Below are 18,546 nucleotides of genomic sequence, written 5' to 3'. Positions count from 1 at the left end.
TGCTGACAGAAAACAATAATCAGAATTAAAACACAGTAAATGCATAATTATCTTTAAGCATACATCTATCAAGCTCTTTCACACAGCTTATGCTTTTGGTAATGGTTTAAATTACAGAGCACAGGTATTGGCAGTACATATGTATCCAATGAATTGGGCACAGAGGTGTAAACTGGCATTATGTTTACATTTATGTTTATAATAACACAGACTTATGCTTTACCACCAATTTCAGAGGGCAAGTCTTCATCCAAAATCAGTGAGGAGCTTTGCCTGAGCCCTGATGGTATTTCAAGAGCCATAATTAGGTTTCCCAAAACCCCTCTGTTATTAGAAGTTTCTAGGGTAATTACTATACCTCTCTATACAATGGGCCCCTCTTTTCACACAGAGGAGAAGGAGTAAGGCAAATAATGTATTCACCCATGCTTCTCATCAATTACAGTACCTCACAACTTCAAAACATTTTTTGTCATTCCAAGCAGTATTACATTAGAGGGAAATCATATTTCTGGTAAGACAGAAAAGCCCAGCTTCCCCATCTGAGAAAGGATCAAACTGCCTAAAACATGTGGTCACGTGCTACCTTCCACACTTTCTATCACTAGCAGAAACATTATAGGCAGCAAAAATGCCATTCAATATGGTACAGAGTCCCATGGGCCTGCACCTGCAAGCAGATATTTAAGCAGGTCACCTGTAGCTCTTCTCCTATTCTTTAGTCTGTGTGTGAAATGCAGGGTACCAGCTACAGCATTTGCATGCACCACTGCAACAGAGGGAACTGCAGGTAGGGAAAACACTCAACATAAGTCTCTTTTCCCTTAAGGGTGAAGATTCCTGGATGCTGTTCCTCACTCAAGTCTCAATGATCTTCAATATCTTTTACAACATAAATGATTCTGTGATGCTAAGAAATCTCTACCACACACCATGGAACAAATAGAGGCACTACATGCAAAGAAAGATTTTGTCTGTGTAATATTGGAGCTCACTGGAAGGAAAGAGCTCTGATGTCATGGAATGAGGCAATGAATTCATTACTTTGGTGTGCCTTGCCAGCCTAGGATTTTTGCAGCAGCAAAAATTAAGAGTTGGATGCAGCCCCCTAAAACACAGTTAATTCAATTATTCTGATAAACATGGTTTAAAAACACACTCTGGTATATAAATTCACTATTACTAACAGCTCCACATGGCGATGCCAAATTTTGGCCTCAGCTGTAAAGTTACCATTCGTAATAAGGCTGCTCTTATCTTCCATTTTCAGTGCAATTTTTTTTAGATTGTTTAAACAGTTCTGTGATCTATTTGCAAACCATATAGCAAATGACTGTTAAAAAGTGGAAACAACTGAAAAAAACCTGGAACACATATTTAAGCTCTGCCTTGAATTATGAAAGGAATTAATTTCAGACCTGTACAGAGGATTTGAGCAAGGATTACATTTAGCTTAACTCCCATTTTGTTTGATTAGTGATCACTTCCCTTACCTGATTTTAGATATTAGTAACATAATTTAATTAAGATACATACTAATACCATTTCTGGATGAATCCTTAAGGTTTTTATAGGGTTTAAGTGTAATCAAAGACCAAGCTGTCACAGTGGTCTGGCTTGGCAAAGAAACTAAGATTTCTTATGTTCGGGAGGTAGGCTCCACTCTACAGTGGAGAAAGACAAAATCCTGTGAGGAGCTTTCTAATGGACCTTAGTAAGGAATGGCTTTTTCCTCTATCCACAGAATTTTTACAGATATTTGAAAAATGCACTTTCCACAGGGATTCACTGCTTCTGCTTCTTTTTGACACCACGGCAATAAAAGGTGCCTACCTGTTGTCTGTCATTCAGCTTCCAGGAAATCTAAATTAAAGTCACTACACCACCTTTAAAGCCTCAAATGAAGTAGCTGTAGGGCTGATGGGGCTAAAAAATGAATAGTTTGAATAATTCTTACATTTAAGTCGTGCAGATTCCAATTGCATTTATAAGCATTTAAGGTTGTCTTCAACCTGCAGCTGGTCCAGTCTGATTCCACTACCTACCTGGAGTCCAAACAAACATTACTTCTATGCTACAGATTTCAAAACAACCTTGTGCAGAAGAGAAAACCTTAACCCTCAACCATTAATTTTTCCTTATTAAAAAAAAAATTATATACATATACACATATATGTGCATTCTTGGTATGAAACTGAAGCCTCTAAAACTAAAACTGAATTTGCTACTCCTTCAGCTGAACTTCAAAATGGAAAATGTAGGAAGTTTCACTAACCTGTATTATTTTTTAAATCTTTCTGGTTTAAACATAGAATTCCTCCCATGCATTTTAGTGAGAGGAATTAAGTGCCAAAACCATCAAGTCATTATAGGTTACACACATCTTCAAAGAAATACAAAACTGCACAAACTATAGTCCTGTTGTTGGAACAGGAGGAGTTCAAAATGAAATGTGCTATGTGATATAGTTTTCTATCAAACACTTGCCTGTTTGTTCTACTGGAATTACAGAGATTTTTCATAAATTTTAACAGGAGCAGGCTTCCATTTAATACAGATGCTCTTACACATTATTACAGATGAAGTAAAACTTGCTGCTGCTGTAGATACCAAAAAATAGTTTTTTCTCTATCCTTAAAGGTGTTCCTGGGCAACAGTTCTGTGACTTCCTAGTTTCTTTCTCCATATTTCTAATACCTTTGTGTAGGATTAAAAAGCAAAAGTTTCCAGAGGAACTTGGGAGCTTTAGAAGTTCCTGTCTGTGAAGGAGATTCCTCTTTGATGCTGAGAAACCCAAGCTGTCTGTTTTTAACCAGTATATAGGGGTGGGAGCTGGGTCTTATTTCTAGAAGAAATCGGTAAGATTTTCTTCATTCTGAGACCCATGCCATTAAGTGCCATAACTAGGACCATAAATTTGACAGATTTCATGTAGAAATTTTGTTCAGATTTCAACTCCTCAACAAAAAAAATTGCTACTTTGTTTTCTAACTGCTGTAGAAACTATGTGCCCTCAGAACAACAAAGAAGTAATTAAAATTTATTTTATGTATTCATCAACCGTAGCATCAACTCTTCTGGTTTGAAGCACTAAATGAATTTATTCAGTATTTTACTAACAACATCCATGGAGAATTACTTTGAAGAAAATTATAACAGTAGATAGATGATGAATGCATAAAGAAAGTCAAGCTAACAGCTGACACCAATAACAAATAAGAACTTCAGTTCAGTCCTGCTCTCTATCCTAAACAGAGCCAACACAATTGAAGGCAATCCAGTGTCTATTCCTTTCTTCAAAAAGGGTTCAGATTTGTTCTAACAACACAAACCCATCAAAAGCAATAGGAAAGTTGTCAGCAAGCACATTGCCTGGGCATGCTTAATTTCTATCCCTGCAGATGACTTCAGGGAGGAAGAGAATCTATGTTGATTCCATGATTCCAGATGTACATGAGAAATAAATTTTGACTTGCAGATTGAACATATTTCATATAAAAATTACTGGCAAACAATATGAATGTGGCTTTCAGAAGCCATTTTAACAGTCCTTTTGCAGAGCAGAGCTGCACTCTAAGGGAACAGGTCTCATTCTCATTTAGACCAGTCATTTGCTGCTATAAATATAAACTTAAAGATATACATAAAAATATTAATATAAATGTAAAGATTTATAAAGCCTTTGCATTACCACAGATATGTAAGTGGACTTTGCTGTTAATTGCTCAGCTCCAAAGCTTTATCGACAAAATCAGTTTCTAGTCTGAAAACACAGCAACTTATTTGGTCCCTGGAAACTTCAAAGAGCTGAGATGAATCCAGATTTGGTTCTTAGCAGACATTTTTGCCAAGATGATGAGAGAAACATGAAAAATAAAGTACTCAAGCACACGATTTTATGCAGCTTTGTGCAGTGTGAGACAAGAAACTAAATCAGAAAATCCTGTTATGAACAAAAAAGAACTATCACAAACCAAATTAAATTAGTATACCAACATACAAGTGAAAATATCTTCTAAAGAAGTCTGTGCAATAATGGAGACAAAGTTTTTTCTTCTACACCATCCTTCCATGAATAAGATCTCAGCTGTTCAAAGTAATTACACCGAATCAAACATTTAACTATTGTACACAGTATGCAACTGATCCTCATTTCAGGCAAACAGATCATCACTACAAAATACATATTTACCTTCCTTTCAAGTATCAGATGAGTTTATCAGGGAACACTGACTCAAGATGCTCACAAACATGACACTAGATTCTAGTCAGCAGCATGGTCCGTGGGTATCCATTCCACAAACCACAGCAGTGGTTACAAGCTCTGTAGCTTGGTGCTAAACCAATGCTGGTGCAAACATTTTAAACAGACATATTGAAAAACTATTCTTAAATGTTACTTAGCTATTCTAAAGCTACTAAACACTATGGTGAATTATATGATGCAGTTATTATAGTCTTAAAAATACTTCACTACTCTGCTTAAATTACCAACACAAAAATCTGTAGTTTGCACATGAATTATGAATATTTGGAGAACTATTCTTTTATAGCTTACATAATTAGAATCATAAAGCAAAATAGTGTACATAATCTTTTTACTTTTTTTATTTTTGAATGTCAGTATCTCAGGATATCTAAAAATTAGTTTTTATAGCCAAGGATATGATTAAGCTGCCTCATGCACATAGCAAGGAAGAAGACTTTTAAACAGCTCAGTGCACTGCATCATGCAGCAATGCAACAAATGCTCATTGCTTCCATCAACTTCACTGAGATTTGATATACCAGAAACACATGAATGATTAACAAAAAATCTAACTACAAATCAAGAGAGCGGCAAAGAGAAGGTTAACAAAGTTCATCTGTGCTGCACTGAGCAAATCATGAAAAGGATTAAGCTGTCTGGGGAGAGCAGGGCTGGGCTGCGCTGCCCGCCCAGTGACCGCCCAGCAAACACCATCTCCACATCACATGGCCTCACATAGTAGTAAATTACAGTTGCTGAGCAACAGCAATACTGGCGCAGATGGCTGACTGCAGTTGACATCTTTAGCTATGCAGATTAATTTATTATTTACTTGTGTTAAAAACTGGACGGGCCAGCTTTCTAGACTAATGAGAAAACACTCCAACATATTGTAGAATATTGCTCAATTAAATTATTGGGCAACTATTCCCCATGCAGAGGGGTTTTGCCTCTATGTTCTGCCCCTTATGTAAAAGAGAAAAAAAGAGGGAAAAAAACCACAGGGCATCACCACTATTCCTATACCTAATCCTTAAAGTCAAGCAGAACTGTAGGCACGCAGTCTTCCTCTAAGACAGAAACAATTTTGGAATTTGTTTAAGAATATTCCATGGAGAGAAACAGTATTCTATACTTCCATAACCCTTCTATTTGAGGATCTTTACAATTTTCCCAAATGTGGCAGCTGTGGCTAGGGGCAGAACTATAAGAACTATACTAACTTCATTTCATCACAAAAATCGTGACTAATATCCATTTGCATAGAAATTGCAGTGTTAGTAGCACTGGAACACCCCAAGTACTCTTTGTACCAAAGCAAATATTTCACACTTTCATGGTTTTTAAATGACAACTAAACAAGTCTTGTTTGCATCTGCCCTCTGATCAGTTTGAACGCAGACTAAAGTCCATCAGTTTTACAGAAATCCTCTAGCTTTACTTCAGCACAGTTAAGAGCCGGTATCTAAATTAATACTTTGAAAAATTTAAAAAAGTTTTGGTTTTTGTTGGAGTTTTTTTAAACTCATTTCTATACAACTTATGATGATTACAACAGCTAATAATCAGATTTAGGTCCTTGATTTTTTTTCTAGTTTGTTCTGCTTTACTTACATAACCCTTATATTCCTCCCTCCAAGTTCACACAGGGTGTACAGTTTCAAAGCTATTCTTCCAGATATTAAAAAACTTAAGATTTTGTTGCATATCACTACCCACAGTGATGGCAGTTTTATTCTTGTTTATATATAATTTCCAGTCCAAGTTGCATTCTGGTTCTTATGCACTATTACAACACAGCAGGGTCTAGACTGCAAACCACAGGGAATACTTCAACCAACAGCTTCCTTCACTGTCATGTAATCAACGAAGATTTAATAGACTAATTTCTATTAATTTTATTGTAAGTATAAGCAAAACTTAACTGGATTCACCACAGGAATTATATCCATCTTCCTTATTTTAAATTATTATATATTGTTCTCCCTATACAACCTAAAAATAATGAAAACAACTGAAGAAAATTAATGCTCTTCTGACTGTTTAAATTCTGTTTAGTTACTGACCCTACTTCATGCCCAAGTATGTTTAGGATATTAAGAGCTGCAGGACTTTAAAAAAAACAAATACAAATACCAAAAATCATTATAAAGATTTGAACTAAAATATTATATTTTTAATTAAATGTTGTGATATTATTGTAAATAAAAACAGAGGCAGAAAGAAAGGAAAAAATAAAAAAAAGGCAATAGTATGTAGTACAATTGATACGGAAAATTTCTAGCCCTACCAAAAAAGTTAAAAAAATAGATATGCCCTCCCCCACAAAAATTTACAATAACAACAAAAAAAGAAAATAGTTCAGATTGAGTTAAAAATGTTTCATGTTGAATTGAAAAATAAATGTGCAATCCAGTAAAAAGTTCTATTTGATCAGAAACCATACAGTCCACTTTGAGACAGTCAACTGTTTGGGGTTTCTTATCCCTCCTCTTGGAGTTTTTACCCTTCCTCTTTTTTCCATTAGGAAAGTCAGCTTTGGTATAGACACACTGTTTGAAAAAAATAGTCACAAACAATAAAGTATTTTTTAGAATTCACTTTACCTCCACCGAGAAGAACTTTTGGCAAGTAAACAAATCCTACATCAATACACAGCTTCACATTATCTGAAGGTACAATTTTCATTAAGTATCTATGTATAAAATTATATTGGGCTCCACGATGAATTTTGAATGGTTTCTCAAAAGAACACCAAAACAATGAATAAAATATGATCTAATGTAGATAAAATTCATGTAGAATAATCCCTCCTCAAAAACCACCTAGAAGACAGGCATCCACATATGCACAGATACACATCAGAGGGGGGCTCAAGTAGGAGAGCCCACACACAGCCAAGTGTCCAACATTAACAGCTTTAACACTCTACCTGATCATCAGCTTTACAGATGACCATCATAAAGAATGTAACGACTTTGTTATTACACTTTAAACCCTTGCTCATTCCGTGTTGCACGTATTTTCCAGTAACTGCTTCACGGGGAATGAAAATTTACTCCATCTATTGAGCATACGCACTGATCATTTAGACTTAACTATAGCAGTTCATGCTTGTTGCCTTTTTTCCTCAAGATGTCTTTGTTCATCTTCAGAAAGCCTACTCCTATTCGAATGTTCTAAAGGGCTGAATCTTTTTTGGGAAGTGCTGGTTTCTGCTGCTAATGGCTCATGGGAGTGCTTTTGGGAAAATAAAATGGTAAAAAAATTAGAAAAATAAGTCTCCATGTACTAAAATATGCACTCCCTACAAGGTTCTGATATACATGAAAGGAAAGTGGAATAGAGTACCAGTCCTCAAACCTTCTTATATAATTTTCTCCATTACTTTATGCAACTGTTGCTAGGCAGTCATGTGCCATGGTGATGAGTGGAGTATGAATACCTAGACAGATTAGAGAGACATATGCTACTGAACACTTATGTATGGTGTGTTTTCTCTCCAGACTGCTGTACAAAAGCAAGATACCAACTATCCTTCTTCCCCAAGAGGACTGCAATGTCAGATGGTTCAGAGAAACAGTTCAAGGGATCTGACCTTGTGGCAATACAGGTATCACTTCCTGCTCTTAGTTACAGAGTTCTCGCTAGTGAGTTAAAACAGAGAGTGCATATATTACTGCATTTTAAATAGAGGTTTAAAAGAATAAAATTAATTAATTTTTTTTATCTGCACTTTTTATAATGGTTTTACAATGTATGCAATCTACTTCCTAAGCCATTTTTAAAGCTTCTTAAATTCTTTTCAGAATCAGCTAGAAGTATAGAACACAAAAATATAGAAAGATCTATATTGGAAAAATTATTCACTCGATTAGTTTTGAAGACTGATCTACCTTGTAAGAAACTTGCAAGAAGACTATCTTAGGAAAGCAATTCAAGCAGCTGCACTAGGGAAAATGTTAGAGAACAAAAGTCAATTTTTTTTCTAAACAAATGGATTCCACTCCTCACGCCCAATTTGAAATTATTGCTTCCAATCAGCAATGTGTTTAACATAAGCAATAAAATCAGCAGTTATAAAGGACATGAGAAAAGCACAATGCAGAATTCCAGAATCATGAAACACGGCAAAAAGAAGAGCAGGGAAAGCCAAAGTACAACAGTAAAGTCAGTAAGCACATGGGTAAGACACAGATTTTTGGTCAATAATACTTCAGAAGAGCTTAAAATACAAGAAGCCAAAATAAAAAAACTTGCACCATAAACAAGAAAACTGACAGCCAAGTCACAAACCATGATTTTTCTGATAAACAGGAAGAAATGGATAAAGTATTGTAAAAGAGGAATCAGAAGATTTTGTTAATACGCTAAATACTTAAAGGAAACAGAAACTAGAAAGAAATTTTGATAATAACTTAAGAAGGAACCTTGGCAGCTGAAATAAGTGATTTTTTTTTTGTATGTGCCAGAGCGGGTTCTATTAACTTTGATCCCAATGTTCAGTAATAAAGTCAGATGTGATTTTTGTCGTACTTCAATGGCAGACTGGAGCAGGACACCCACAATGAAGTTTCAGCAAGACAGCTGGTGGTGCAAAGCTGAGCAAATGAGAAAAGCCTGAGTGGGAGTCAGGAGATTGGAACTAATAGCTGAATAAATTAGATGTCCAATACCTTCATTTACTGAAATGATTTCATTATGAAATAAATGCATATCCTGTGTTTATTTCAATGTGTAATATGAAATTCAAATCTTCTTTTACATATGTATGCAATCAGTTAGTCTTAAATGCAGCTGTATTTATTGCCTAAAAGTCCTGAATTTCACACTTACAGAGTACCTACTTCAAAAACTAGTAGTTATTCACAGAATTTCCAAACACTTGGAAATCTTACATAAACTCTCTCTCAAAACCTAGTTCATTTGAACATACCAAAGTTGTTGACTATTTCCATGGGAAATCTGAAGCTTTTAAAGGAAGACAAACTTGGGGCTCCGAGAGACTTCAGGAGCGCACTATGGAAATGAACACCTCAGCACTCACAAATAAATGTAAGAAATTCTGGCCTAAAAACACTGGCAGAATTTGAAGGCAAAGGTTTGTTATAAAACTTCCTCTTTGACTTTCATATCAATACATCACGCTTCTTGCCTGTTATATATAAATATATCTTTTTTTACACCAACAGTCCAGAATGACCTTTCCTCCTGTAGACACTGAAATACAGACAGCTGGTAAGTTGCAGAGGCTCTGAAGTTTCTGCACACAGATGTTCAAGTCACTCCTTTTCCAGTCCAGGCTTCAGTGCCAGCTATCTCAATCCTCGAATTCCTTAAACTCAAAGAAGATGTTACACTTCTAAACCAAGCAATGTGCTATCAGTGGTTACTGCAATTAGTCTTTCAGGCTTAAATTTGCAATTTTAACAACAAATCAATAGATCATATTGCTGGATGCAAAAAGTCTGCTGTTTGTTACCAGGTACCCACAAATAAACGTGCACTGGAAAGAAAACCAACAGCTTGCAATGTCCTTAAATCATTGAGGTGCTGAGTACACAGGTTGCCCAGCAAGGCTGTCAAGCCCCCATCCTTAAAGATATTCAAAACTGGCTAAATCTGCTTTAGGTGACACTACTTTGAGCAGAAGCTCAGAGTACACCATATCCAGAGGACCTTTCCAGCTTCAGAAATTCTTTGATTCAATTTTGAATGTATAGGTAGTATTTACCAGGTTCAAAATACAGTAGCAGTCTGTACTTCTTCCTGTGTGCATCTCAGACCGGCTAAACTAATACCAAAGCAAGACCAAGTTTTTCAAACATCCCTTCTATTTATCAGTAGTTAGCCCTTTGGTGCCAGGTCTACTATGCTTGAATTTCTATAAATTGACAAAAGTGTTGATACTGAAAACAAACCCAAACTACATTGCAAATTTAAAATTAGATATCAGGATGCACAAAAGGCTGTTCAGCTGTTCAAGCAGTAAGAAGAGGTCAAAAAGTTACATGAAGACTTATTCCCATGCAGAGCAATAAAGAATATATATAAGCAATAAATCAAGTTACTACAAACATCACGTTAAAATAAATTCATTTGAAGTCCTAATATTGCTTTATATTATATTTTATAACATTTTTATGTTATAGACTTATAGCAAGAATGGTGATCAAGATTAGAAATAGTCCACAAAGATCTTATGCCACAAGAATGAAATAACCCATGTACCACCAAGCCAAACCCATGACTCTGGCTTTCAACTAACGAACACTCACTGACACAGTTGTAAAGCTAATCCACTCCACATCCTTTCCTAAGCCACACACTGGAGTTATGAAGACTGATTTTTTTTTTTTTTTGCTTAGTTAGTTCTTATAGCAGAAAAAATTATTTATCTATGAATATATTTGCACATGAGTTTTGTGGTCAGATTATAAACATAGAGAACAGGTGCTTAAAATCAATCAAAATAAGACAAAAGTCATATTGGGGTTTCTCCTCTTTTTACATGAAGAGAACAAATTTCTAAATCTATATGAGCAGAGAATTATTATCTTCTTTTTTTTCTTCCAGTTTCACCATTTTACTCATAAGCAGTTTTCTGAAATAGCATTAATTTTTTCACTGAACTTGTTAAATTATCATGATGATGTACCGTAGCACATCTGATGTTTCAACATAACAGAGGTAAACTTCATTCTTTGCTCTGGTAGTGAGCATCAGTTTGAAAATTACTCACCTCTGTGATATGAGGATTAGGATTGAATCCACACAGGCTGCAGACTACAGTGTGACACTGGGTGCATGTGTTGTAGTTGGCCTTTTCAGGAGTGTGCAGCAGCAGCTCGGTGGTTGTACAGAGAGGGCAGAAGGTTTTCTTTGAGACGGACTCGGTGGGTTGGCTTGCACCAGCTTGCTTTTGCTCCAGAGGTTTTTCAGGCCCTGGTTGCTGGCCAGATGGTTTTGTAGGTCCTGGTTGTTGTGCTGGGGGCTTTGTGGGCCCTGCAGTCTGAGAAGGTGGTTTCGTAGGTCCTGCCTGGGGTGGCACTTGTTTTACAGGCCCTGTTTGCTGCAGAGGTGGCTTCCCAGATCCAGGCTGTGGTGGCTGTTTTGCAGGTCCTGTTTGCTGAGCAGATGGCTTTTCAGGTCCAGGTTGCTGAGAAAGCTGTTTTGGAGGCCCTGCCTGCTGTGAAGATGGCTTTACGGGACCTCCTTGCCGTGCAGGCTGCTGCAATGGTTGTTTCGCAGGTCCCGGCTGCTGTGATGATGGTTTTGTGGGAGGTGGTGCTTGAGATGTTGTTTTAGCGCTGTCTGGTTGCTGTGGGGATGGTTTTGTTGGGCCTGATGACAGTTTTGCAGAAGTTTGTTGCTGAACAGGTTTCGCTGGTTCTGATGGTTGCGGCTGAGATTTTTGTGGTCCTCGTGGCTGGGGTGGTTGTTTCACTTGCTCTTGCTTAGCATCTGCTGGTTGGCGATGGCCTGGTTTCTGAACTTGCTTTGGTTCCCCAGGCTGCTGCTGCTGCTGAGGCACTGGCTTGGAAGACTCCGTTTGTTGGAGGGTAGGTCTTTGTTGTCCTTGTTGTTGAACAGCTGGCTTCGGAGACTGTGGTTGAGTTGGATGTTTCGCAGGGCTTCTCTGCTCCTCAGGTTTCCCTTGCTCTTTTGGGGTCACTTTTTGTTTCCTACCGGCGTCTTCATGGGTTGTATCTGAATCCGATATCAAATCAAAAGGATTGAATTTGTTCACAACTGAAGTGACTGCACTCAATGGATTGGCTTCTGAGAGAAAACTGGGCATCATACTTGGCTTCTGATCTTCCTTAAAATCAGTCCTGGACTTTGATTCACGTAGACTAAGAGAAGAAGGGCTCCGTCCAGGTGCCCGTTGTTCTGTCTTCAGCACATCTACTGTTCTGCTTTTACTTAAACCTGGTGGTCCTGGATCTGGAGGCTTACCCGGTTGTCTGGGATGGCGGCTTGAATCAAGTTCAGGATGTCTGCAGAGAGAAAATGTAATAAAATTAGAATAGTGCATAATACTAGAAAAATTAGATAAAATAAGATATATCAGTAACCCTGGAAGTGCACTGCTAGTGCTGTGAAGTTTCTCAGTGCTTAAGTGTTTTCAAGACCAAGGTTTATAACAAGGTGCATGTAAAAGACATTTAAATAATCATTGTTCTTTAAAGGCTCATACAGGTATTCAGTCATAGATTGTTTTATTCTTTAGAAAACAATCTAATACAACAACATTCAATCACATACTTTTTCTTTCAGAATTCTGAAGAATTCAAAGCTAGAACTTCCTATTATACCTATACCCAAGTGATTAACTCTCCCCCCTACTCCTTGGGATACAAAACCAGGAAAACAGACATGTCAAAATTAGCAGATCAAATAATAATAATGCACATAATAATGCAATATAATAATGCACATAATAGTTCAATATAAAAAAATAATGCACAATGCAAAATGTTTATGTACTTGTGTTCTGGCTACTTGTACAAAATTTGGATATATTTACAATTCAATATGCAGCAGGGATTTAAACTCCTAAAATTCATATATGTTAAGGAGTATATGCTTCTCTGTAAAGTATTTCTTTTGGCACCCATCCATCCACAAATCAGAGGAGTTTTCCATCAGATAAAACAGATGTCAGTTCACAGTCAGCCCTGAACTTTTTTTTTTTCCCTTTGCAAATAGCTATCATAGTTCTTCTCAGCCTCATCCCAACAATTCACACTGTTGGGATGTATTAAAAAAAAAAAAAATCAAATCTTATTACATTAGAGAACTGGGAAAAAATCCTTGCAACAGTATTTTGCTATATGTTCATGCAGGAGAAAATGAAATTAAGAATGTAGGAACCAAAATCAAGACCATGGCTTCATATGTGGCACAGTATTTTACTTGTTGCTATACTGGGCTGTAGCTGGGGAAATAATATTGTATTCGCTGCTAATGCTCAGGGATGTAATAAAATATTCTATTCAGTGCTATCACTGAGCTTCTGCTGGAAGATATGGTGCTCTCTTCAGTGTCACAGAAATGTTGCAACTATAAAATTTTCACTTGTCACTTTGAGAAAACGATTCAACTCTGATCTTAGTTTTCCAGACATGAAATTTCTTCTTGGGTATTCATGAGCAAGATAAATAATCACTTATTACATTTAACTGCATTCCTTGACAAATAAATTAATAAATGCACAATTTTAAGAGTTTTGTCAGAAGTCTGCAGAATCATCTACAGTAGCCACATTAAAAAATATATTTTACATTGTTAATGTCACCATGGGATTACCAGTATTTCTGATTAATATTTAGTTTCCATTACATGGCTAGCAATGGCAAGACAAAAGGACAAAGCTAACTGGTAGAAATTTTTGTGCATGTAATTCTCACAACGGGATTGCTCATAATCTTGTATCTGACTTTTTCTGTTAATTAAAATTTCCACAAATACTTCCTAAAGACAAACTATTTCCAGCCTTCCACAACTCCATTTATCCTTTCCCATCCTTGTGTACGTATTGACCGCAATACTTGGAAGTTTACAACCTTAATGTGCAATCCACTGGAGTAGGTGTTTTTCCACTGGCGTCAGTGAACATTGATTAACTCACAAAGAGGAGAGTTTAGAAAATCCCAATGATAATCTAATTCTTCCAAATATCTGGCATTTTTGCTGGCTAAAAGAACAATTTTATACTCTCATTGGCACCTAGGTAGGTCTACCTGCAGTTCTGTTTCTTGTTATTTAGATAAGCACTCTAGGTTTATCTGAGGAGGCGCTGCTTACCATATGAAAACATTTCAATTGGTCTGTTAGCAGCAGCTTGGTAACACTTCCAGCATTCATGTTTGTAAATGTTCAAACTCTTGGAAGGTTTCATTCAACAATGATAAGAGTGAAAAGGGAGGGGAGGGAAAAGAAATCAACAGTACTATTGAAATTCAGGTCCAGAAAGAGGGTATCATGCCCAAATCTTAAGAGTGTGAAGGTAGAAGGGGGTGGGGGGGGCAGGGGACGTGGAACAAAAAAAAACAAGCAAAAAAACCCCAACTGCTTTTAGAAATTTAACTTGGAAATTAGCAAGAAAAAGTAACTGTGGATCCCTACTAGAGTAGAATTTTTATCAAATAATGTGTTCCATAAATTTCCACCTGATCAGATATCAGGACCTGGAATAAGATTAAAACCCATGAATCTAGGATATAAACTCATGTGATTCCCAAGGCTGCTGGTGTATCCTGAAGACCTCACTTGTCTTACCTTTGTACATAACAATGTTTCTAAGCAATGGAGACAGAGCGTGGTTAACCAGTAGAAGAAAAAGCTTTGAAAAGACAAGCTTCTTGAGAAAGGTTACTTCTGTCTAAAGCCAGGACTTGCTCCATTTAGTTTCAGGTACCCGAGAGTGGAAGTCTTCTTTCCTACAACCATTTTACAACCAACTACAGAGTGACATTGCAAAATTTTGATTGAGCTGGAGAATCAGAATCCTCAAACTAAATCTTGTATCTATTTGACAAGAATTTTCTAACTTTCAAACATTTTGAATCATGAAAAGCCCACAATTGTTTTAAAGCCTTCAAATCAGACCCAACAAACAAAATAATTTAGTTCTCCCTCACAGAATGTTTTTCTTTGTGCTGCTGTGTTTCCCCTCACTTTGGTCTTGATTCATGGAACTTATCTCTATTCATTTACATATTACAGCCAAATCAAAGCTTACTTTGGAGTAAGCAGAGATTTAACAAAAAGACCAATAGTGTAGTTCTTCAATTCCATAACTTCAAACACCAATTAAGAAGGCGTCACCTCAAGACCGAAGGCATGCCTTTTCCCTATGCATCAGTATAAATAACTTCAAAGACAAATGCAGTAATAATGCAACTCAAAGATAGCTACATCTTTTCGTATCTACAGACAACATAGGGAAGATAGCCCAGTGGCTAATTTTTTTTTTTTGGTCAATAGAACAATGACACTAAAAATACATATTTCTTCTGGAAAATACACCATAAATATACTTCAAAAGTGTGAAATTCATCAAGACTTCTTAGCATTTCTTATCAAAATGCAGCAATTTTTTTTTTTTATTGCTATCTACTGTGACCAACTTATTGAGCTGGGGGAATAAAAAAAAAACAACAAACGCCATCAAGCACCTGTATTAGATGGTCATATATTCAGTTGGTCATCTAATCCTTTCAGATATAGAATAACTCCTCAGGAAGTGAACACTGGCACAGTTACAGAATCATTTGATGAAGCTAGAACAAATGGAACTTGCTTACAAATTGACTATGTTTGTTTCAGATAAATTTCCCAACCATTAATTTTCTGAAGACAGGCAATTGAAATAGGATAGAAAAATTTCCATAGATCCTAAACATCTCACTGGAACCCCAAGAATAAAATGTTCATTAAAGAAAAAAAAAACTAAAAAACCTAGAAGGTACATTTGAATTAGTTCACTCTAGATGCTCTAAATCTAAATGTTTATATTAAAATTCACAAGATTTAAAAGCTCAAAGCCTACAGAAGTTCTAGAATGTACAGCATTGATTTTAAGGTGGTAAAGGTCCAAGTATGTTAACTGGCACATATATTACTTACTATTAAAAATTCTGTATTTGCAAAAATTGTTACCTCAGGATACCATCAATCATGAGGAATTCGTATACTTTACGGTTACTTTGGGTGCAGGAATGAGAGCATTTAGAATAGGAAATAATTATTAGACTTTAATGTTGTAATGGGAATCACAAAGTAAAAATCCAGTTAACATGTTAAAAACTAACAGACACTCCAATAAGGACACTGCCAAAATCCAAAGCTATATAAACTGAAAGCCTGAATTCCTCTTTTGATCACACTCTGTTGCTTAGCATTTGGACTGGGAAAAAAAAGAAAAAAAAAAACTAATACCAGTTTTAGTCTGGAAGAGGGCGATCCTTAATCCTTAGAAGAGTCTTACTCCAAAGGTTTTGTTTGGATCAGGTTCTTGATAATTACCCCTAACATTCTTGGCAGATCTCAACAGTAAAGGAAACAGCAAGAGGAGAAAATAAAGGCACAAACCAAGAGACAAGACAAGTAGTAACTTCATTACAGTGGGACAGGCACGAAGATACTATGATGGGAACTGCTATAATAGTCAAAGTTGACATTCTGACGTAAGGTAAAAGGCTGTCATTCACAAATTTAGAGTCCCTTTACTTTAAATAGAGGGTGGAAGTATGGTATGCTAACAAGATCAAAGTAGCTTCTCATATAAATATTTTTGTAGGAAAGCAGCCATTTATAAATGCAGAGGTATTCACATTGCAATGAGTTCAGCCTATTCTAAAGACTTCCATGAACATTTATCTTTATTTTTTCATGCAAATGTTCCAGTAAAAAGTAAGTTTCAAACTACTTGTGTCTTTGTTCATAGACTGTTATATAAAAGGGAATTTTGAGCTTAGTTTCCCGGAACTAAAGAATATTTCTTTTCCTCATTAACACCTATAGAAGCTGTGCAGAGACCTGAATTGAATGGAAAATTTTATTTTACACACAGTGCTAATGCTTGATCAATAATTAAGCAAGACATAAAATAGGAAGATTTGACTTCCAGTTTTAAAAAATGGAGACCATCATCTCAGGTATAATCTCAGTGACTCCAGTAATTTGCCCAAGAATTAATTTAGTCCCACCCTCCTTGCCTCTCTTCTAGAATTCACTTATATAAACCTTAAATTATATAAACTGAATATGCGTTTATGTGGGGTGAGGTCAATGCACCGTGAAACAGTCAGTCGAGGAGGTTCCCTTCTGCTTCCTCCTTCAAGACAAACAACACAAGCAGCCCCGGAGCCGGAGAGCAACAGAGGCGCTGGCCTTGGATGACGGGCTGGGGCGGGGGGTTTCGGGACCGCGGACAGCGACACGGAGCCGGGCAGGGCTGGCGGCTCACGGCCGGGGACAGCGACACGGAGCCGGGCAGGGCTGGCGGCTCACGGCCGGGGACAGCGACACGGAGCCGGGGAGCGCCGGTGCTTCAGCACCACAGACAGGGGCAGCCCTGAGGAGCGGGGAGCGGGCTTGTTGCACGTCGGGCTGTGAATTCGCTGAGGGGTAGGGAATGAACGGGGAAGGAAATTACCCCAGCCTTCGGAGAGGCACAATGAGGTAAAGCCATGACTATCCAGAACACTGAATGCCGTAGCAATCAATTTAATCTATAATTTGGCCTCTCCCCTTCCAAATGAAAAAGGAAAAAAAAAAGAAAAAAAACGAGAAGAAAAATAAGGGTGAAAAAATAGACTGAAACAGACCTCCTCAATCCATGACTATTTAATGAAGCCAAATGATAGTTGTAGAGGTTCAGAATTGGCAGAGTAACCGCCAGCAAATGTGTTATGCCCAAAAGCTTTGGAAGATTCAACAAGATTCTCTCTCTCCATACGCTTGCAGAACCCATCCGCCCCGGGGAGAGCTACCCTGGCTACTACCAGAGCTGTGGGGCATCCAGCCCCGTAAACCACACAGCCGCACACAGAAAACCAGAACGGTGTCTGCACATCTCTCTCCGCCCCGACACAGAAACTGCCCGTGCTCCAGATCAGTGCAAGGGAGGAAAAGAGGGCGCAGCCCACGGAACCGGGGACCGCCGTTATTATCAGAGACCACTGTAGGGGGGAAAGCCAGAGGGTGCAGGCTCCGTCCTGGTGCCCGAGCCCGTGCAGCCACCCCTTCCCTCCCTCTGCCAGCAAAATGGAACGCCGGCTCCGGGTGCAGCGGGCCCAGATCGTATTGCGACTCGCCCCCCGCCCCACCGCGAGGAGACGGAGAAGGGGGAAGGGAGGAGCGGGAGAAGGGAGATTTTCCGTGCATGCCTTTGCATGGGAGGCGGCTCCGCGCCGGCGAGGTTCCCTCTGGGCAGCCCCTGCGCCCTTGACATGACAGCGGCGATCTGCCTCCTCTCCTCCTCGCTCAGCTGGCTCAGGTCCGCCTCCACCCCGGCCGGGACCAGGCTCTGCAAGGGGCCCGCGGGGCCGCCGCCATCCCCGGCTGCCGCCGCCCCTTCGGGGAAGGCGCCCATCCCTTCGCCTCCTTCCAGGCTCGCCTCGTTGCCCATGGCCGCCGCGGCTCGCCGCCTCTCCCTTCGGGCGCAGACCGGGCTGGGGGGCGGCTGGCAGCCCCGCTCCCCCGCGGGCGCTCAGGGCTCCGCGGCCACCACCACGGCCCCGCGCGGCGGCAGCGCCGGGGCCGGGCTGGGGCTCGCTGGCTGCCGC

At 38.5% G+C, this 18,546-nt stretch overlaps 1 protein-coding gene across 9 annotated transcripts in view; it reads right to left on the bottom strand.

The window, feature by feature from the left end:
• The window catches only part of PCLO (piccolo presynaptic cytomatrix protein), a 324,030-nt gene extending 305,536 nt beyond the window's left edge, over positions 1-18,494 (bottom strand). For 4 of the 9 annotated variants that reach the window (XM_042053654.1, XM_042053665.1, XM_042053710.1 and 1 more), the window contains exons 1-2: positions 18,148-18,492; positions 10,992-12,249 (exon numbers count right to left, since the gene is read on the bottom strand). In XM_042053654.1, coding sequence (XP_041909588.1) covers positions 10,992-12,249; positions 18,148-18,389 — 1,500 coding nt within the window. In that variant the 5' untranslated portion in view covers positions 18,390-18,492. Of the gene's footprint in view, positions 1-10,991; positions 12,250-18,147 lie in introns of all 9 variants that reach the window. The other 5 variants (XM_042053700.1, XM_042053693.1, XM_042053676.1 and 2 more) reach the window with 2 other exon arrangements.
• Between the last annotated feature and the right edge of the window lie 52 nt (positions 18,495-18,546).

Source organism: Corvus kubaryi, unplaced genomic scaffold (genome assembly GCF_017639235.1).
Source record: "Corvus kubaryi isolate FWS band 111438036 unplaced genomic scaffold, C.kubaryi_AGA036_p1.0 135, whole genome shotgun sequence".
NCBI lineage: Eukaryota > Metazoa > Chordata > Aves > Passeriformes > Corvidae > Corvus > Corvus kubaryi.
This window is presented reverse-complemented; position numbering and strand designations above follow the sequence as displayed.